The following is a 21,021-nucleotide window of genomic DNA, read 5'->3' as shown; positions in this document are numbered from 1 at the left end:
TATATAAGTACATATAGAAACAGTTCGCTTGCATTCCTCAAAAGAACCGCCAATACAGGAAGACAAGAATAATAAAGCCAAGACCGGCAAAAGGCCCGTACTGCTTCAGCATGAGCTCCCAGTTGATCCGCACCGCGGCCCGGCGATACTTCTTGCTGTCGTCGCGCAAGCGGGAGCTTATCTCTCCCATGCGCTCGAGGCTATCTCCACGGTACAGCAGGTCCTCAATGTTCTTTGTCATGACCTTTGTCACGTCGCGCAGCTCGTCATTGAGGCGGTCGAGGTTCGCCGAGGCGCGCGAGTCGGCGTAGGTGGTCTTTGTCTTTGCGATGAAGGTGTCGAACTCCATAAAGGCGTAGGGTCGGAGGGAGGGGGAGTGGACCTGGGCGGCGGGGTAGGTGGTGGTGAACTCGCGGGCGAGGTCGGCGAGGTAGGTGAAGGCGAGCTTGCGAGGGTACGAGGGGGCGCAGATGGCGAGGAAGACGACGTCCGAGTCGATGAGGTAGTGGAGGGTGTGGGCGCTCGTCTCGATCGAGGCCTGCGACTCGGAGTTGCGGGTGAGCTTGCGGAGGACCTGACGGACGTTTTGCTTGGTCTCTGCGAGGGATGCTTCGGCCTGGACGTAGGTGTGAGTGTCGGTTCGGTAGAGGTTATGATGGCATGTGGTTTATACCTGTTCGTCGTCGACAGAGGCGCAGAGCATGAGGCCTGGGAAAATTAGCCGTGTTGCGCTTCAGCTGTTGTGTGGGAGATCTAACCGTCCAGCCTCGATATTTGCGTCGAGTAAATCATGTTGAAGTGTATGTATGGAGGAATAAAGGGGGTAAAGGGTGGTTGCGACGTCGTGAAGGTGGTTTGAGCCTCTACCTATCACTACGTGTCAAGAAGCCAAGACGAGCTGGGATGACGTCGTTAACCAGCGCAGGCAGAAAAGACAAGGCCACACCCCAAGAAAAAGAGCGTAGTAGCAATCGCTGGAGCCTGATCGCAAAGGACGGGACTTTATTGACTTGATCTGTAGGATTCGTAGACTGTTGGAGAGTTTGGTTCGTGAGTTGGACGGCCGTGTTAAAGCTGCGAGTGGAGCTCTCTCGCATGCTGGTTTCAGGGATCAGCGTTTCTGGTTGCTGATTAGATAACGAAGCTTGGCATACGAGTTTACCTTTGAAGCATGGAAAAGCATGTACTTGTTCACAATTTCGAGTACAAATATAAATACAAATTTACATCTACATAAGCTCTCTGGTTATATGCTCGACGACAGCTTATTGAAAATACACACGCGTTGCATGTCGAGCGCTAAAACTGGTGGTTTACTTCATCTCCAACCACATTCGCTCAGTTCATTCAGGTCTGTCGTAATGGTTGCTCAAAAAATGCTTTGAACACTCTTCTAAATTTAATAGTTCTTCTCTTAATTTTTCAAGGTCTTATCTACTGGGGCTCTTCTGCTATCCGAAGTGTATATAGAGAAATATTGCAATAGATACTTGGCATATTAGCATTAAAGTAAATAGATATTTGTCAAGTTATGCTACATTCCCTTCTCTTTCCTACATAGTATCCGAACAAGAGTTCAAGAAAAAGACCCAAGACAAATTATGACCCCAGCAGAGTCCCTTTAGACTATTCATTTGACTCGTATGTTCAGGTTGAGAGAAATAGCTCAGCTACCTACCTATCAGTATTACTTCAACAACTGGCGCCGTGGTCCAGTCAGTGTGAGACACATCTACAGGGTCATTATGCATCATATTCATAATCAACTTCATACTCTTCTTTTATCATCAAATCTCATCCTCCTCATCATCAAAGTCATCCTCTCTGCCCATCTCATACAGAATCCTTCCGCCCTCTCCAGCTCCTATGTCTGTCTGCGCATCAAAGTAGGGCAGTACGATACCCTCACGGTCCTTGCGCTGCTTCTCTGTCAATCCGAGATTAAACGTGCTCTCAGGCTCCTCTTCGCCTTCACCCGTCTCGCCGCTGTCTGTCGCTGTCGTGAACATGGGGTGGTCCGTCAGCAAGCAGACCTTGCCGAGTACAGGTGACGCTGCTTCTTTGGAGACAATGATGAACTTTTCTGAAACAGTTCTTCCGCTTCTTCGGCGGAGTTCCATGTGTACCACAACCCCGTTGCTTTCCTCGTTCTGGTCCTTTCCCCTCTCTCCCAGGCCGACGAGGACGCCCTCACGATCCTCATTCAGACCCCATTCTGGTTCCTGGATACTGCGGTTCCGAGCCTTTTGCCGCTCAATCTCTTGATAAAGACTCGAAAGCCTCAGAATGGCCGTTGCTAGGTGGCACAATACTGTGAACGGATGGGGTTCGTACTCGCTGAATGACCTAGGCAACACAATGGGCACGTCGTCGTGATACGTAGCAACGATGGATACCGCAGGGGTGATGATGCTAGACAAAAAGCTTGCGAGGGACTGCGGAGCAGCGGCTGCCAGTGCATTAAGAGAATCGATGATCACGACGGCTCCTAGAAAAATGTCAGACAGAGTGATGGCAGATATTGGTTCTTACTTACTCTGTGTAGGCTTTCCCTTGTCAACCAACGGGTTGAACGCAGGGTAGTGAGTCACCAGCTCCTTGCGAACAGATTGAAGATCCCGTCCTGCAGCTTTGATAAAGATGTCTGCATTCTGGGGCTTCTTGAGCGTCGTCAACGACAAAAATATCACTTGTGTCTTTGCGATCTGCGGCTCTTAGTCACAGGTATCCCACTTCCACAAACAAAACTCACATTGGCGCGAGATACAAACTCGTTCAGAATGGGTCGCGCAGGCTGCTCAAGGTTATCAATGACGAGAGTAAGAGGACTCGCGCCATCGCGGAGGTTGAGCAGCTTCTGCAACAGCAGCAAGCTGTGTGATCGGGCGTGGGTGTTTGAGGTCGGTGCCATGCTTCAGGTTAGGCGCGGGGCACGAGGGCTACCGCCGGGGGTGGACAAGCAAAGCAGTGTTGAAGGGCGAGATACGACAAGTTGAGGAGTCGATGGAATTTTTGAATGGTTTAATCGTCTTGTCAAAATCTGCCTAGTCATGTGAAAGTGTCAAGAAACTCAGCTCGTAGAGCAAGATTGATGAGGTTTGTGGTGGATGCCTTTAAAAATCAGTGGGTCTGTGTTCCAACCACAAATGTTTCTCTCCGTCACCACGATACTTAGAACCAGGACAAGAGGGCGTATGCAATAGTTACCCGGTAGATGAGGTGTTGGCAATTATAATATTACTTCGCCCGGTGATCTCAAGTCTTTCCTTTTGTGCCGTGGTACTCCTTTTCCTCAGGCAAGCTCGTCCTCTGTAGTTTCGCCGTCAACGTCCATTCTCGAGCCCTTTGGCTGCCCAACCCGAACAGGCTTTTGTTCCTTGGCCTCGCCATTTTCCACTTGTAATTCGTCGGCCCCATTCTCGTTGCTGGCACCGTTGCGTTGATCTAACGCGATATCCTCCATCTTGGTGTCCACACTGTTGTCATCTCCATTCTCTGCCGCATCTATAGTAGCATCGCTATCATGTCCAGAGATAGCAAGCCCCCGCCGTGTCTGGAGCTCCGGTGGCAGCTCAACCTCCCAGTCGTTGATGAACTTGTTGTCGAGATACTCGTCGTAATCACCCGCCTTGCGCCGCTCATGGGCTGCCCATGCCTGCGCCAACCACTCGGGGTCATGCCGCCCCTGCGCGATGTGCTCTGTGTACGCGGCGCAGTCGTATCGGAAGCTGTCGTCATTCATGAGCGACGCAAGGTCGGGGCAGGCCTCTGCGCCAGAACCCAGAATGTGCTGCGAGTCGGGGAACAGGGCCAGGATTTCTGCCTTTTCTTCTTGGTCGAGTACATCCCAGGCCATTGGATTTGACAAAATGCTCTGCGCCTGTCAGTAAATCATCTTCGCGAAGGGGTGAGACGCCTTACTCGGAGATCGGCCGAGGCCAGAGGTGACTTGGGGTCAGTCAGAATGTTGTCAGCGTCCCATTTTGACTTTCTGGGTGTTTTCCTGACAACGACCCTTTTCTTTCCGTTCTTTTTCCGTGAGGTTGTTGTCGCAGCTTCTTCTGATTTGGGGGTTGGCGTCGGCGAGCTATCGCGTTGACCAGATTTACTTGGTGTATCGTCGAGTTCCAGCTCGCGTATGGACGATAGAGGAGATGAAGACGGCGGCTCATTCTTAGAAGGAGTTCGTGCGCCCGCACTGGCTACTATCGTCGCGTCGTCTGTTTCCTCCATCTTGGTTGTTGATGCTGAGATGAACGGGGTGACAATTGGGGGTGAGATTTTGTTCTGCCAGGCAAAACACGACGTCGTCACTTGTCAAGCATCATCCTGAAACAAGTGACATGCAGCTCGGGGATTAAAAGTACGCAAGCCGCTAGTTGATGCAGGCGATGAAAGATGGGAGTTTGATCGTTGTTTTCGCATTTGGACCAGCCCAAGATTGCATCGTCAAAGTACAGGGTAAACGGGCACTTCAACTCGGGTTCCTGCAGCCAACATGGAAGCTGACAAAGCGAGTGCTTGCCAAGCTGCAACCTTGAGGATTATCATGAACTTTCCTTCTCCTTTTATAAATCATCGCGAAACAAAAACGATTGCCTATATATCGATGCCTCTGCCATCAGGCTTCACTCTGCTCCGTTGTCGGCAATCATCATGACCATCCCCCAAACACTTTGGGGTCTTTCACTTGCAACACACCCCGGACCATGATCGTCACCCCTCACCAACCCTCCATCATCGGTCGCTGTCATGCAGCTCTAGCAGCATCCCCCACTCGTTGACGATGCGTTTTTTGTCGGATGCATACTCTCATGATTTCGGGCTATGATTACCGCGGACCGCAAGGGTAGCAATGGCGGATATATACCTCTCTTCTTCCCGCATGTGTTGCAGATATTCCTGTTAACCACCATCGATTAACTACCGACGATTGATTGCACAACATGGCTTCTAACAAAGGACTTTGTCTTGGCTACAATGGCATTCACCCCTTTGCCAAGGTTGACATCAAAGATCGTGCTTCTGTCCAGGAACTTCTTCGCACGCTTCTCGATCCTCTCGAACCCTTCTTTTCGCCCCAGAAGGCTCGCGTCAAATGCCCCGGTGCAACGGCAGTCCGCTTCGACCAAACCGCCTCCGAAGTCGAGGGTATCTGCCGCCCGCTCTGGGGTCTAGCTGCTCTACTTGCCGGTGGAGGCGAATACCAGGGCAAGGAATGGTGGTTTGAAGGCATCAAGGCTGGCACAGACCCAGAGAACCCCGAGTATTGGGGATACCCACAAGATAATGACCAAAGAATGGTGGAGATGTGCCCTCTGGGTAAGTTACTCCCGAAATTTGATAGTACCGTGAATTCGAGACTAATCAAACGTCCCAGGCTGGGCTCTTGCTGTTGTGCCAGAGATTTGGACCAGCATGTCTAACAAGGAGAAGGAGAACATCGAGAATTGGCTGGGAAACTCGATTAATGAGAAGAAGTTTGTCCCCAGCCCGGATAAGCAACACCTTGGCTGACATCCTTGACTAGCATGCCCAACACCAACTGGCTCTGGTTTCGAGTCTTCGCCAACCTGGGACTGAAGAAGAATGGTGGAAAGTTTTCTCAAGAGAGACTTGACAGCGACATTGCACACCTTGAGACCTTTTACCGTGGAGGCGGTTGGTCGAATGACGGGCCAGAGGGCATCCACCGTAAGGCGCAGTCCTATTTGGAGTGAAGTCTTGTCTAACGCCGATAGAAATGGATTACTACTCATCCAGCTTTGCCATCCAACTCCTACAGCTTCTATACGCCAAGCTGGCAGGAGAAGAGGACCCGAAGCGGGCTGAAGAGTTCAAAAAGCGAGCGCAGATGGTCGCCTTAGACCTGATCCACTACTTTGACGATGAAGGTAGAGCCATCCCTTATGGCCGAAGCGTTGGCTACCGTTTTGCCATGGTTTCCTTTTGGGGAGCTTTGGCCCATGCTGATGTTGAGCTCCCTGCACCACTGACCTGGGGCATGGTCAAGGGGGTGGTTCTTCGTCACCTGCGTTGGTGGCAGACCCAGCACGAGATGTGGACATCGAGCGGAACGCTGTCGATTGGGTATTCGTACCCAAACATGTATGTGAGTATTATCGCTTCCTGATCGTTCGTAAGGAATAGGAGCTGACAAGTATCAGATGGCGGAGAATTACAACAGCCCAGGAAGCCCGGTAAAGACCACTTCGAAAACAATATTGATGGGGTTGCTAATGTTCGGCGTAGTACTGGGCATGCTTGGCATTTATGTGCCTGGCTGTCCCAGCGGACCACCCTTTTTGGACCTCGGAGGAAGAACTAGCCAGCAGTGTCATCCCTCGAGTCAAGGCTCTCAACCAACCAGGACATATCATGAGGTGCCGATCATTATTTACCGCTTCATGAAGCTACGCTAACATTTTTAAGCTATCTCGGAGGGCACTGCATGCTCCTGTCTTCGGGCCAGGCGTGCAGCTACCCCATGAAAGGGACCCATGCTAAATACGGAGGATTTGCTTACAGTAGCGCCTATGGTTACTCTGTACCCCCTGGTCTGTTCTCACTTGAGCAGTATGCCCTGGCATCGCAACTTGGACTGTCGGATGATGGGGGCGAGTACTGGAAAACTCGAAGGCTCTGCGAGTATGCAGGCATTGAAGACCGTGAAGGCACGCCTGTTCTCGTTTCGGTCTGGAAGCCATTCCCAGATGTCAAGATCCGAACCATCCTCATTCCACCGGAGGAGGGCACACCTAACTGGCACCTTCGGGTTCATCACATCGATAGTGGCCGAGAAGTCATGACTGCGGATGGATCATTTGCCATCTGTAATGTTAATGCAATCAACGGGCGATATCTGGACCCTTACGACGAAGAGAAGCATGAAGGCACGTCGCCCAAGATCATTGGCAACTACGACCTCAACACCCCGGATGGCTGGGCGAGTGGCAAGATGGGGGCATTTGCAGTGTCGAAAGGTGCTGTAGGCATCAAAGCTCTGGAGTCGAAGGAAGGCCGTCAGGCCATGCTGGTCAACGCGGATCCGAACTCAAACCTGATTGAGAGTCGAAGCACAATCCCTACCCTCCAGCACACGATTAAGGCGGGAGAGTCGGTGTGGTATGTCACGGCCATCTACGCAAAGCCCTCGGGCGTCGGTGTGGGCAAGGAGAGCTATCTTGATGGATGGGCCAAGCCTCCAAGCCTTCCTGAATGGCTTGAGAAGGAGATGGAGGGCTCGTGAAGCAAGCGTGGTACCCCAACTGCGACTCACTCGAGAAGATGGGCTTGAGTGGACGGGATTGAATTGGACACGCCGGATACTGAATGTTCCATCAATGAGCTGCTTGAATCAACCTCCCCTCATTCCAAGCCCTGGCTCCCCGCCTTGAGACATTGACTCTGCTCTCTGTGTTTTGCGGGGATGGCTTCGCCTTGACGGCGGCACAGCCGAATCCCCGCCCTCGGTTCAATGGCCGCCTTGGCCTTTGGTCCTTGAGGCTGATCATCTCACTTCCATCTCGGGACGGGAAACCTTAAAAGAGCACTCCGCATTTCGTCTGACTTCCCCGGACTCTTGATCCATGCACGGAGAGACAAAAGTCCACGTATCAGAGTGAGGCAAGCTGCTCATGATCCGCGCCGCACTACCCCCAACACTTGGTGAAGCCAAGAGACACGCTTGATTAGAGTCAATAACCCCCGATGAGGACCTTTTGGTGGAGAATCTCTCCGCATCCCCAGTCTCCACACGGCAATGAGTCCCCCGCATGATGGATCACAATGACAACGATGGCGGCCGCGATGGTCATGTCAGGCTAAACACAGCCAATATTCGATGCCCCCAAAGTTTTGGCTCGGGGCCCGTTGAGCGCCATCTGGGTATCTTGCAGCGCCGGGGGTACGTCGTTGGACTTGAGAGGCGCATCTGCTTTAGATGGCAGACGCAAGTCTATTCGTGGAGGTTTTTGATCCGTCTCTAAACGTCCAAGTTAATGGCACAAGCCCTTGCATTGGCAGACGCGTTCTGGAGCTTGGCCATGCGCCGAAACGGGAGCTTCTTTGGAAACAAAGCCATTTTCAGAGCCATGTCACAGTAGGCCCGAAATCCCAACGCACCAGTTCCTGCAAGCGAGAGCCAATCAACCGCCGGTTGCCACACAGCTCAGAGGGAGCAATTCACGAGGCATTGCGACTCCATCTCGGTTCTCATGCGCCCCTCGGGTGCCTCGAGATTGCGCAGGCCCAGTTAGCTCCCAGCAGAGACTCGTCGCATCGCATACGACATGGGAGTTTCTATCTTACACCAATAAGGCGGATCCTTGGAGTTGGGGGTGAGAGTCTGGTGATGCAACCCCAGATGCTGCTCTTGCTGCGACGACACTTGGGTTTCGGGATGATTGCCTTGGGGGTTTCAATGGCACTGGCCCTCCGATGATTTAATATCTTGCGAGATCCGCTCCCACCCCTTTTCGAGATATCTATCAGCAACCACTCCACGTCTTTAAGCGAGTCCTGCCCAATTTCTAGCCTGCTCCACCTGTTCATCGGGGTCTCCTGTTTGGTCAGACTCAGAATCTGGGGAAGAAGCTTAAATTTAAGGTCGCCCCATCTCGACTCGCCCCTCAGCGTTTCACCACAACTCGCGATATCCTCTCTTATCGAACCACCTCGCTCGATCGCTGAAGCTTCAGCTCAATACCGCAATCATGGTCGTCCGCCTTCTTCGTTCCGTCGTGCGTAACGATGCCATGAAGAGTGATCCCCCGGAGATCTACAACTGGCGCGTCTTTGCCCTCGTCGGCGCGTCTTGCTTCGGTGGCATGCTCTTCGGTAAGGAGCCATTGGGAGATGATTGCGCACGATACTGACCGAGGTAAAGGCTGGGATACTGGTGCGATTGGAGGAGTCTTGGCCATGGAGGCCACTCAGGCTCGCTATGGTTACACGCCCGCGGCCAAGGTGACGCTCGACCAGAACATCGTCTCGACTCTTCAGGCCGGATGCTTCCTCGCTTGTTTCTTCACCTCCTGGCTCACCGAGAAGTTTGGTCGACGATGGTGTCTCATCGGAACTGGCACTGTCACCACGATCGGCGTAGTCTTCCAGGCTGCTTCTACCGCTAACGGATCCTTGGCTGTCATGTATGTTGGTCGCTTTGTCGCTGGTCTGGGTGTCGGAGCCGCCTCGACTCTGGTCCCGTTGTATGTGTCTGAGTGCGCCCCGCGAGCTATTCGTGGCGGTTTGACTTGTGAGTTACTGCTCTGGAATGGGTTTTCGAATTGGTCCTAACTCTTGCAGCTTTCTATCAACTGTTCATCGTGACTGGTGTCATGCTTTCTTTCTGGTACGTCTTTTCGAAACTATATACATAGGTAGTGACTGACACAGCTATAGGATTAACTACGGCGCTCTTCTTCACCTCAAGGCACCCACAGTCTACGCTCTTCCCCTGGCCCTCCAAGCTCTTCCTGCTGTGTAAGGCAACATGCTCATACGCTATTGAACACAGGCTAACTGTGCAACAGTCTTTTGATCTGTGGCATGCTGCTTGCCCCTGAGAGGTATAGGACTTTGAAACAAGTTGAAAATCAATTTACTGACCTGAACTAGCCCTCGTTGGTGTGCACGCAAGGATGACTGGGAACGCGCTACTGCACTTCTTGTCAAGCTCCGAGGGTAAGTGACCTCGCACGATTTGTTAAGAGAATGCAGTCACTGACAGCAGGTGTTCCATAGTCTTCCCGAGGACTCCGACTATGTCCAGACCGAGATCCAGGAGATGTCTGCCCAGCTCGAGGCTGAGAGACGGCTTACTGGCGATGCCAGCGCTTCTACCCTCTGGAAGGAGATGGTCACCATTCCCGGAAACCGAAAGCGAGCTATCCTGTCCATCATGCTCATGGTCTGCCAGCAGATGACTGGTGTCAACGCTGTGAACTACTATGCTCCTCAGATCTTCCAGGCCCTTGGCATGACTGGCACGACGGTTTCTCTCTTCGCCACTGGTGTTTACGGTATTGTCAAGGTTGTGGGCTGCGCTCTGTTCCTCGTCTTCTGCGCCGATTCTCTTGGCCGACGTCGCAGTCTGCTGTGGACCAGCTGTGCTCAGGCCGTTACCATGTACATCATCGGCATTTACGGCCGCGTGGAGCCCCCCGTTAAGGGACAGGATGTAAGTTTCTGGCTTGTTTTGGAGCAGCTCGCAGTGCTAACGAAGGATGCAGATCTCGGCTTTCGGATATGTCGCCATCGTCTGTATCTATCTCTGGGCCGCGTAAGTGTTTGGAAATACATGGAAGAATCAAGGTGACTAACACACATATCAGCGTCTTCCAGTTCGGTTGGGGACCCTGCTGCTGGATTCTCGTCTCTGAGATCCCGACTGCCCGTCTTCGAGCCTTGAACGTTGCCATCGGCGCAGCAACGCAGTGGCTGTTCAACTTTATCATCGCACGAACTGTTCTTACCATGCAAAAGACCATGGGTCCGGCTGGCTATGTAAGTTTTCTTGGCGATCCTGCGAAACCTTATATACGACGGATGGCTAACAGGGAGTCAACAGGGAATGTTCTTCATGTTCGGAAGCTTCGGCGTCCTCATGGGTCTCTTTGTGTGGTTCTTTATCCCTGAGACCAAGGGACTCAGTCTGGAGCAAATGGACGAGCTCTTTGGCGTTGTTGAGATGACCAAGAAGCTCGATGCCGAGAATCCCGAGATGGGCCGTACCACGAGCATCCGGGAGGAGCGAGCTGATATCAAGGAATCCAAGCAGTAAGCACTTGGCTGAGTGAAGATCTGGGGGTTTGAATATTTGTTGGAGAGAATTGCTATCAACGTTTGGTGACGGAACGAGCCTTTTGTGCTGGATGGCAGAGTGAGATATACCGAGATACCTACCCAAGTTGATATATCTGATGTATATATCTGATGTGGAATTTGCCTTTGCCTTGTCAATGTTTGAAACTTGGGGGCATGTGAGGAGAGACATGATAGGCCGGGACTTGACAGGCTCCCAATGCATGCATGAATCTCATGATGTGATGGATGTCAAGCTGGTGCTGGTGCTGGTGAAACGTGTGACAGGCATCTTGTACACCCTCAGCTGCAGACATGGTTGAATTTCTCAATGGCATCCGGTACCTGTGAGACACACTGGTGTTGCCGTTGGTAGAGATCTGTCATCTGGACAAGTTGCCAATCGATTTGATCGGCAGTGCCAAGACTAGGGTCGGACAAGCTGCAACGCAACAGCAGCAGCAGGAGCAGGGAGGGCGCGTGACACGGCGGCGGCCGGCACTTGATGTAGCCCTACACATAGTGGTTACAGTTGCTTAGTTTAGTGTTGGTAGCTTACTGTACCTATCTGACGCCGGGAAGTTGACAATGCCCATCGTCATCTACACCTTCAAGATCGGACCGAAGACCGACCATCGGTGAGACATGGGTGTCTGCGTGACAGGGGTTCGGTTCGGACTTGAGATGAGATTAAAAAGAGATTCTGCAACGGCGCTCATAATGGGATGGATGGCTTGCAGATGTTATGCGCTCCCCTGTGACGTGCGTCCAACGGGCAAGGCAAGGCAGGGACTGGAGTAGCAAATAGAGAGTCGAGGACTGGACGTCATGGATGGGATTTGAGACGGGACGAGTATGTAATTTACATATGCATCTTCTTTTCTGATTATTCTTCTTTCTTGTTGGACGCAGCCATGAAAAGGACCAAGGTTGGGCCCTTGTCTTCCACTGCCGAGAGCCCAATCAGCACTAGCCCGTTCCCCGGGGGGCGTATCTTCAGTGGAGACCGGGCCCCCCTAGGATCGGGCCCGGGGGTTCTAGGCCCTCTTGGCGGACGGCAGGCTTTTGCCTTGCACAAGTTTTCTGTGTGAGCAAAAGGGCCCCTCGTCAGTTGAATTCAATTCAGGGCTGCTGCTTCCACTGCCTTTGAAGCCCATGTGCCGGCAGTAGTGCCGTTCGCCGAACTTAGCCCTGCCCTCCCTCCCCGTGACGTTGCAGGATCGACAGTCGACAAGAGTCCGACGCCCGACCCCTTGGGACTCAATTGGGCTCGGAGCAATTCAAAAGAGCGATGGCCGGGAGCTCTCTCAAAGAAGCAGCTATACCCGACGGTCGTCTTTGGGGTTGATTGGTCCGTCCTCTCACCCCGGTGGCTTTTCGCAAGGCGGGCGAGTCGGCAATTGGACCGAGAAGGGCATGGTATAAGGGCGTGTAAGTTTTGGATGGCGTTTCAGCGTTTCATGTTTTTTTTTGGGAGGGTGACCGACCATGATTCAGGTGTCTGTTCGTCCTTGCTCGGGCAAGCCAGCCTACTATTCCCACCACGGATCGGCTCCGTAATAGCGCGCGGGCTGCTGCGTCGAGTTGTTCCGGAGACGATACGATAGACCCAAGATGGAAAGAGGCTCCATGTTCCTGCAGTGCGAGCAGCCTCACCTCGTTTCGTCTCCGCCTCGCCTCGCCTCGGAAAAAGGGCACAGTCTTGGGGGCGTGCGCCATGTTCGAGATCAGGGGTATCGGCCTTCTTGACTCGTCCCGGATCTCGACCGTTTATCGTCCCTCCCATCTGACGTGACAAATGTCTCTGCCCTATTACCATTTATATGGATCTGGCGTGACTTTGCCTTTCTGCTTCCCCCTCTACTATTAACCGTGAAACCCACAGTCCAGCCAGCCCCGTGCTCTCTAGGTGTTGCTTTTGTGCACTTCATCCCGGCTCTCCCACTTGCCGGGTCTAAGCTTCCATCCCATCCCCTCCCCGAGACACACTCCTCCTCTTCAAGAGACACAAGACGTGACGGTTGCAATGTGACAGACACGGAGAAATAGTCAACAGTAAAGGGGGGGGACGGCGAATTGTTCTCTTGTCGGATGGCTCGGTTGGGATTGCTGATCCTCAACGGTGCAGAAGAAGGCAAAGCATCAAACAACATGGAGTCTTGGACACTGCCCTGGGCCCCACTGGCCGTGCGGGTGCGGGTTGAACTGTGAGCTTTCCAGTGCTGGGCTCCTCTCGATGCTACCTACTACATAGTAGCACTGTAAGGTAGTCAAGGTCTTCTGTAAAGGGTGTACGTACCGTACTATCCATGCGGCCAACTTACATGGATGGTGAATCTTGCCCGATGAGCCCTTGTCGATATGGATGGGGCTGTCTTGTCTTGTCTTCCAGTGTTGGAGTAGTTGTCTCTTTCTTTGATCTCCTTCAGTTGGTCCACCTTTCCCCGTTCTCCTCCGTCTTTCCCTCTCATTCTTCCTCATCAATCGTCGTCGTCGCATGTGGCTTTTCGTCCTCTATGGGCGTCTACTGCTTCTGAAACCCGACTGTCCTTCGGAGACTCCGACATTGATCATCGGTGAAGAAACGGTGCACACGAGGCTCCCCAGACGAAACAAGCCTCTTTCCCTGTGGACGCTATAGTTGCACTTGTCTTTTTTTCCTGCTTCTTAACAGACCCCGTTATTGACTTTGACCTTTCTCCTCTCCTCCCCCCATCCAACCCCCATTTTACCCCGGGAAGACCAACACTCTTTTCTCGACAGCCGAGCGTCTCATCGTTTGACACGGAAAACACACCACCGCAAGAGCTGCATCGCCAGATATGCAGCCGAATACCTGACCACTGAGCCGACCACAATAAACAACATTGTCAGAAAAAGGGGACGACGACGCCATCCCCCACCTCTCTACTAGATCCGTGCTTTTGCGCTTACACCCAGGAGAAACGATCGATCTAACTTGAGCCCGGGGGAGGGATCTTACCTCGTCTATATTTCCCCCATTTCCGAATCCTTTTTTTCCTTCGCTGGGGGTACCCAGTACATCCAGGACCCTGCAGCTTTTCGGGATTTTTTTTCGTCGACCTTCAGGGGTAGCAGCTGTTTAACCCACAGGGCGAAGATCAGAAGACGGGGTTGAACAGGGAACGGTTGTCTACGTCAGAGGAAGAAGCAAAAAAGAAGGAAAAGAAGGGGGAAATTTCTCGAAAATCTCTACTATCCCGTCCAGGTTTCAAGTCGTTAATCGGGCGGCGTCCGGACCGACATCGACTTATACCACACCCCGACGCTCGAGCCGAAAATGTCGGGGCCGGAGCGGGCGAGTCGCGGCGCCCATGAAACGGTTTTTACCCCGCGACACACTCATTCAATCCCGAACCCCTCCTTTCGTAGGTGCCCCCAGATTTTTTTTTACTCTATCCTTTTTCTGGCTATTCTTGTTTTATCGAGACGAGATGAAGTCGTGGGCTTCCTTCTCTCCGGCGCCTAATGGACAAATCAATTTCCTTTTCCATTTTTATTTGCATTAATTGCCTTGCCCTTGTCGCTTATCGAGCACACCCTTTTTTTTTTTTTTTCATCTCTTACCACGTGGTAGCTGGCTGTAGTAAGCTACGGCTGGCGCTGGCAATGATGTAATTCATGGAAGGGGGAGAGCTCAGCTCAGCTCACGACTCCACATTCCTCCCGCATCCCATCTTTATTCCGACCCCCATCTCCATCACATCAACAACCTTTTTTGACTTGCCGCTACCGCCAAAAACTGCGTGTGCACTCCGAGGTCGGACGAATCTATTGTCTTGTCGAACGAGTTCAGCCGCACTTCAGAAAGAGCAGGGGAAAGAAGGACTTTGCAGGCAGCTTGGCCCGGGGGACGCCAATTGGAGGAGAAATATTCATAATCATGTACCGCCGCCGTCATTATGGCCGACGCTGACCTCAACCCCTCCGCAGCCACGCACAACTCGCCGCGCACATGGCTCCTCACCTCGGCCCTCTCGCCGCTCGTCGTCCGCCTCACCCGCCTGCTGCTCTCCCACGGCGACTACGTCGTCGCCTGCCTGCCACCCCATGAGATCGACCACGAGGACCGGAGCGCCGAGTTCCGCGAGCTCGTCAACGAGTGCAAGAGCACCCGCAAGGACCGCGAGGGGTGGAAGGATCGCATCCGGGGCATTCGCTGCGATGGCAACGTCATGGGCGCGTGCGGTGCCGCCGTCGCAGAGGCGGTTCAGGTCTTTGGGCGGATAGACATTCTGCTGTGCTGCAAATCTGAAGGTATGTTGTTTGTGTCTGTGTGTCTGCGGTTGACGACTTCATAAGCGCGCGCTCTCTCGTTTTAACACTGGAAAACTCTGCTGACGCGCCATTGTTTGAAGCCGTGGTCGGGACTGTGGAGGAGCTGTCGACGACTCCTTTTACTCAAAACCTCGTTCGTGACCAGTTCGAGTCCATCTTCTTCTCCCAGGTCAACTTTATCCGGGCTGCTCTCCCACAGCTCCGGTCGCAACATACAGGGCACATCATTGTCCTCACCAGCACGGGTGGTCACATTGGCACTCCAGGAATGTCAATATATACAGCTGCTACTTGGGCCCTAGAGGGCTTCTGCGACTCACTCGCCTACGAAATTGCGCCTTTCAACATAAAAGTCACCATTGTGCAGCCAAACAAGGAGATACAGTCCTTGACGAACCGCCTCACTTTTGCTCCCCCGATGCCAGCCTATGACCAGGGACCTGAGGCTGTCCCGAGTATTCGCGATATACTCTCAAACGTCCTCAATACGCACCCGGATACCGCTCTTCCTACGCCCTTGTCTCCTCCTGAATCTGGCCCCTCACCAATGTCACCAGCCAGCTCAGCTATCGAGCCGGATGTAGTTCCGGGTGAAATCCTGCATCGATATCCGAAGCTCCCACCCGGTGCTGCCGACAAGCTGGTTATGGAGACAGTACATGCGCTCTCAGCCATCGGAGGTCACGAGAATCCTCCGGCGCGACACATTGTTGGTCATGAGGGCGCCATTTCAGTAAAGGAAAAGCTCAAAACTGTGACAGAGGAGCTTGAGGACTTTGTGGAGGCGAGTTTATCGGTTGATGTCTTTGAGAGTGAACTACAGGCAGAAGCAAGAGATGGAAAGGCACCGGAACTGAGTCCCCAAGGACCGCCGTCATCAACTGGTTGAGATCGTAAGCTTGGTTATTCTCGCTGAAAGATACCCATATTTAGCCAAGGTGTTACGGCCGTGCAGATATTAATTATTGCTGAGACATGGTTATTATATCATGGCTCTCATCTGGCGTTTTACATAGATGACCCAGGATGATTAGGTCCTGTTTGGGCGAGATCTGAAGTGCCATGCAGTTTAGGACAACCTAGACAGCAGGATTGCGCCGGTTATCCGAGCTCCAAGATACCCTTGAATTACTTTAGCCAAGCAACAATGAATCTTTCAATTGAAATTGAAATCCGGCATTTCCTTTGTCATGCCAGCGATCAAATCCCCTGAGCCTCCCAGCGTAACATTGCTGGCTTCATAGCTCGGCTCGCAAAAAGTTGGCTCCGTCCCCAGCGTCTCCACCACCAAGGGCGCTGTCCGACCACCCATGTCAGGGTATACAGCACAGCTCCTAGCCGCATGCGACAGGTGTACGATACCCAAGCTTGAGAACGGCGACCGGCAAGCAAATATCCAACCTCTACTCTACAAGCTCGAACCCGATTGCCTGACGACGCGACCCCAGAACCAGCATGCGACGATAGATACAACGCATCCTCTTGCAGATTGATATCAGAAAGACGCCGCCCGCGGGGAAGACGTCCCTGAACGAGCAAACACCACAGCACGTCGAGCTGGCGGACATGTTGAGCAAACACCGGATGCTAGCATGAGCTTGGATCCTTTGCTCCCCGTCGCCCCCGCGAGGGTCAAGGCGCTTCTCCTACCGTTGGGACACATCAAGGCGGACCGCTTCGCATCCTTTGTCGCGCGCCTGCACAACGAACATGTTGTCCACCTCCGCGACATCAGCGCCGATGGGCGGCCGAATAGGAGTAAGTCATGGGATGCACCCCAGCTGGATGATCCAGGCGCTGACATTGCGCAGACATGTTCTCGCCCCTGGCGTACCCGGACGGCGCCATGATATACGACCTCGTCACCCACGTTCCTCCGCCCTCGCATCTAGCCCTCTCGCCTTTTGACCTATACCGGGAACCCCTCGCTGTGATAGCTCTGGCCGATGGAACGGAGCTGGATCAAGGAACGTTTAACAAGCGACATTCGGCAAACGGCACGGGCCCGTCGACGGCTGAGAAGAATATCAGGACACTATACCAGGAGCTCGAGGACCTGCGCGACAACTACCCCAAGGCCCTGGTGCACCAGGTCTTGGTGTTCGACTATGTGGCTCCAAAAGATTCGGATATTCCGATACCTGAGGGTCTCGTGGCTATCCCTCCGCAGGAAGATTGCAAGAGGACAACGATGAAGACGGTCATGTGCGACATCTCGTCGCTCCTCCTCGCCGAGATGACAACACTCGCCAAGTCCTTCGAGGCCATGACCAACATCGAATCCCCGGGGCATAATCCTACGAGACACACTAATGGCGGATCGTGGGGTGGTGAAGGGGGCATCAACGGCTTGTCTAGGAGGAATACGCAGTACGCACCCCGTCATGCTGCTCGCTCTAATTCAGCAGGCGGTATCATGGATAGGGCCCAATCGCGAATGTCCATGCCGGTGACCGGTCGTGGTGGGCTTCACTCGAGCAGCTCGACACCAGGATTGACGTCGACGATGGCGAGGAGCGGTCTTTCCAATCCTCCGATTACGTCAGATGGTATCGAGAGCACTACTGCGAGCACGAGTTCAACGCCAGAACCGATTACCCGACCAGACACTGCCGATAGCACTCGAGACACAAGTCGGGACCGGGTATCGATTCAAGGGTTCGGTGCTGGGGGTGTAAATGACCGATGGAGGCTCAAGGGCAAAGGTCGGGCTGCTGTCATCGTGGGCTCCATGTACCTCCAAGCTGGACGATGGACCGACTCTATCAAGGAGCTCATCGAAGCCGCCACGACCGCGCGATCTCTTAACGACCACGTCTGGCACGGCAAGGCACTCGAGCTCCTCTTGGTAAACCTGTTCCTCCTCGGTTGGCAGAAGCTGGAATTCGTGGTACCCAGTGTGTGCTACCAATGGACGGAGAAGCCATCCAACAAGCAGGCGCCAGATACGACACCCACTGACCCTGAGCAACCTAAACATCTCAAGCATCTCCAGTCAGTAATGACGGAGCTCCTCGATCGTATCATTGCGCTCTACACGAGGATATCGTCAGACAACCTCCCGCCATTACCCCTATCAGAGACCTACATTCGGTTCGCCAAGATTCAGTCGGCGCTCCACCTGAGCGATGGCTTTTTGAATGACAAGTCACTTGCGATGATTGTTACTGGAAAGAACCCTGACCAGCCACCGGTTCCATCACCACGATACCTGTCAACACCCACGAGGCAGCAGATTGTGACGATTCTCTTCAAGGCGTTCCCCTCCGGAGCTTCAGAACTTCTCACTACAGTGGACAGAGCGTCAATACTGAGTGGCATAGCAACGGTTCTGGGACCCCTTGGGCTTCACCGCAAGAAAGCAATGGTGATAAGAGAGCTCGTCTCTGTCCTCATTGGGGGTCTCGTGGAGGCACGAACACGAGGAGCTGCGGATATGGGCATTCATCCTGCTGCTGGACTGGTCTCGTTGGCTTCAGGAGGAGGGTCTGGAGGTGGTGTCATGGCTTTAGATCTTGGAGAGGGCGATGTTGAACAAGGAATCGATGCGCTGTTGGGTCTATTGTGCAGATCCTATGGCATCATAGGCTATGACATGACGGGGAAACCTGGTGCTGAAAAGGGCGCCGAGGACTCGGATGAGGCAGTGATTGCCAGGATACGCGGTCAGTCTGCGGCAAGATTCTTTGGCTTTCCCGATGTGAAACTCAACATTCTGAGGGCGTGCATCAACTTTTCGGAAGCGCTGCCGGACTTTGATGGTGTTTTACGGTTCTCGAGCGATCTCCTGCGAACGGCTGGCTCAGGGGTGGCCCCGGGCCCTCGACGGGAAGACGCATCACCAATGCTGCATCGAGACGAACAAGTTCGATTAGCAACCAACATCTCGAGGACATCGAACCTCGTTCAGCGGTTGGGTTATTCAGACCTGGCAGCGGAATACTGGGATGAGTTCTTTGTCCGAAACATCAAGCTCGAGCCTTCACCAAACAGCAAAACACCCATACCCCACGAGAAGAATATTCTCCCTGGAGCCACTGCCAGTCGAGCATCTCAGGACGTGGATCCCTTCATCTACAATCCATTCCTCAAGAAGCCCGATGAGATGGTGAATCAGACGCTTGTGGCTGATGAATATGCCACATTCAAGATCACCCTTCAAAACCCCTATGATATCGAGGTGGATGTTGAAAACATTCAACTCGCTTCAGAGGGCGCGGCTTTTGAAGCAGTTCCCGAGGCAACGATTGTCGGGCCTTATCGCACTCAGGTAATACGGTTGAGAGGACGCGCCAAGGAGGCGGGCACTGTCACCATCACAGGAGCTTTGATCAAGGTCCGAGGCTGCCGCGAGAGACGCTTTCCCACATTTTCCATGCCGTGGACTCCAAGGCAGGATGCCAAGGTCAAGGCCAGGGGCTTGGGGGCACTTGAGGAAGCAGTGACGACAGTCCAGCCTTTCGCTCCCAAACTTGAGACGGAATCACTGAGCCTCACAGCAATCCAGGCGCAGCCACTGGTTGTGATCAAGTCGACGACTCTGGCACAGTCTTCGCTCATGATCCTAGAAGGCGAGAGACAGGTCTTTAAAGTAACGTTGCAGAACCTTTCGGAAACGCCTGTGGACTTTATGCTCTTCTCCTTCAAGGACTCTACACAGGAGCAGCTTCAAGCAGCCATCAACAACCGAGATGCGACAACGGCTGAACTGTACGAATATGAGCTGGCATTAATGAAGAGGCAGGCGCTGCGACTTCCCAAGAACCAGAAGGGTCGCAACATTGCGCCTGGTGGAGAGGCGACGTTTGAGTTTGAGATTCTTGGCAAGCCAGGGTTGAGGTGGGCGACGATCCAGGTCGATTATACTCATCTCGGATGCCCTCAGAATGAGATCACTGAGCAGTTCTACACACGGCAGGTTTCATTGGATCTGACGGTTACTGTCAACGCCAGTGTTGAGCTTTCTCGCATCGATGCTCTGCCGGTGCACGGCGAGATTCCGCAGCCATTCTGGGATCGTCTGGGCAGTTCGGTCGCGGCCAAGGCTGATGAGTACTGTCTGGTGTCTGTGGATCTGCGTAACGCCTGGCCGAGCCAGATGGCGATCCATTTGGAGAGTGATGATGGAGTTTCTGTGCAAGAGGACATTCTTCCCGGAAACACTAGCCGTGTCATTCTTCCGGTCAAGAGGGTGTACCTGGAGGATCCTCATGCAACAATACCAACACTTAACCCCTCCCGAAACCGACAGTTTGTGGTGAGCGCCAGCAAGATCTCTCCCGAGATGGAGCGAGCGAACCGCGAAGCCTTCTGGTATAGGGAGAGAATCCTAGGATGTCTCAGGGCGACGTGGAAGACGCTGTCGCTACCTAAGAGGAGCGGCACGATCGACCTGAGAAACATCAGATTGACGACGCGGATGATTGAGGCGATCAAGGTGGACGAGGTTGATATTCAGATCTCGGTCGAGGACGCCAATGGAGAGGCTGCCGAGAAGGACGCTGCATACGTGGATGAGTTTATGCTGCTCAAGGTGCACGTCACCAATCGGACGTCTCAGCCCATCTATCCTCTTGTCAGGATCTTGCCGGCGCTGTGTCACAGGCCAGCCAATGTTGCCCTAGAGTTTACACGCAAGATTGCGTGGAATGGTACCTTGCAGCACCCGATGCCCATGCTGGAGGGCCATCAAAGCGCTGAAGTATCATTGGGCATGACGGTACTCTGCCGAGGCGAGTTTGAGATCTCGGCTTCAGTAGAAGAAGTTCAAGTCTGGGAAGAGCCAGAGGCCCTCAAGTCACCAACACGGCCTCGGTCTGACACCCAGACCATGATGGACGCGGCGCTAGGAGTCAAGGAGAGACGGATCTGGCACTCGAGACAACCATGCGTGCTCAAGACAAGAGATCGAAAGTAGAG

At 53.3% G+C, this 21,021-nt stretch overlaps 7 protein-coding genes across 7 annotated transcripts; 4 read left to right on the top strand and 3 right to left on the bottom strand.

The window, feature by feature from the left end:
* Window positions 1–37: 37 nt before the first annotated feature.
* On the bottom strand, window positions 38–792 carry NCS57_01160800 (Protein transport protein SEC22; the record flags this gene model as incomplete). Its single annotated transcript, XM_053061317.1, has 3 exons — window positions 38–616; window positions 674–708; window positions 759–792. The coding sequence occupies 3 exons, from the start codon at window positions 790–792 to the stop codon at window positions 38–40; spliced, it is 648 nt and encodes a 215-aa protein (XP_052909703.1).
* Window positions 793–1,787: 995 nt separating this feature from the next.
* Window positions 1,788–2,911, bottom strand: NCS57_01160700 (Elongator complex protein 5; the record flags this gene model as incomplete). The annotated part of the gene is made up of 3 exons (XM_053061316.1): window positions 1,788–2,488; window positions 2,537–2,705; window positions 2,753–2,911. 3 exons carry the CDS (start codon window positions 2,909–2,911, stop codon window positions 1,788–1,790), a joined length of 1,029 nt encoding a protein of 342 aa, XP_052909702.1.
* A 381-nt stretch (window positions 2,912–3,292) lies between these two features.
* On the bottom strand, window positions 3,293–4,233 carry NCS57_01160600 (ASXH domain-containing protein; the record flags this gene model as incomplete). Its single annotated transcript, XM_053061315.1, has 2 exons — window positions 3,293–3,874; window positions 3,922–4,233. 2 exons carry the CDS (start codon window positions 4,231–4,233, stop codon window positions 3,293–3,295), a joined length of 894 nt encoding a protein of 297 aa, XP_052909701.1.
* Window positions 4,234–4,946: 713 nt separating this feature from the next.
* NCS57_01160500 (uncharacterized protein) lies at window positions 4,947–7,249 on the top strand (the record flags this gene model as incomplete). Its single annotated transcript, XM_053061314.1, has 7 exons — window positions 4,947–5,322; window positions 5,381–5,480; window positions 5,531–5,694; window positions 5,742–6,112; window positions 6,168–6,200; window positions 6,253–6,383; window positions 6,433–7,249. The coding sequence occupies 7 exons, from the start codon at window positions 4,947–4,949 to the stop codon at window positions 7,247–7,249; spliced, it is 1,992 nt and encodes a 663-aa protein (XP_052909700.1).
* A 1,465-nt stretch (window positions 7,250–8,714) lies between these two features.
* On the top strand, window positions 8,715–10,783 carry NCS57_01160400 (MFS domain-containing protein; the record flags this gene model as incomplete). Its single annotated transcript, XM_053061313.1, has 10 exons — window positions 8,715–8,838; window positions 8,888–9,256; window positions 9,307–9,352; window positions 9,403–9,483; window positions 9,534–9,569; window positions 9,619–9,684; window positions 9,745–10,180; window positions 10,233–10,282; window positions 10,335–10,506; window positions 10,571–10,783. 10 exons carry the CDS (start codon window positions 8,715–8,717, stop codon window positions 10,781–10,783), a joined length of 1,593 nt encoding a protein of 530 aa, XP_052909699.1.
* Window positions 10,784–14,726: 3,943 nt separating this feature from the next.
* On the top strand, window positions 14,727–15,991 carry NCS57_01160300 (uncharacterized protein; the record flags this gene model as incomplete). The annotated part of the gene is made up of 2 exons (XM_053061312.1): window positions 14,727–15,081; window positions 15,183–15,991. 2 exons carry the CDS (start codon window positions 14,727–14,729, stop codon window positions 15,989–15,991), a joined length of 1,164 nt encoding a protein of 387 aa, XP_052909698.1.
* A 703-nt stretch (window positions 15,992–16,694) lies between these two features.
* Window positions 16,695–21,019, top strand: NCS57_01160200 (uncharacterized protein; the record flags this gene model as incomplete). Its single annotated transcript, XM_053061311.1, has 2 exons — window positions 16,695–16,860; window positions 16,914–21,019. 2 exons carry the CDS (start codon window positions 16,695–16,697, stop codon window positions 21,017–21,019), a joined length of 4,272 nt encoding a protein of 1,423 aa, XP_052909697.1.
* Between the last annotated feature and the right edge of the window lie 2 nt (window positions 21,020–21,021).

Source organism: Fusarium keratoplasticum, chromosome 9, assembly GCF_025433545.1.
Source record: "Fusarium keratoplasticum isolate Fu6.1 chromosome 9, whole genome shotgun sequence".
Classification (NCBI taxonomy): Eukaryota; Fungi; Ascomycota; class Sordariomycetes; order Hypocreales; family Nectriaceae; genus Fusarium; species Fusarium keratoplasticum.
The sequence above is the reverse complement of the archived record's forward strand: the minus strand, read 5'-3'. Positions and strand labels throughout refer to the sequence as shown.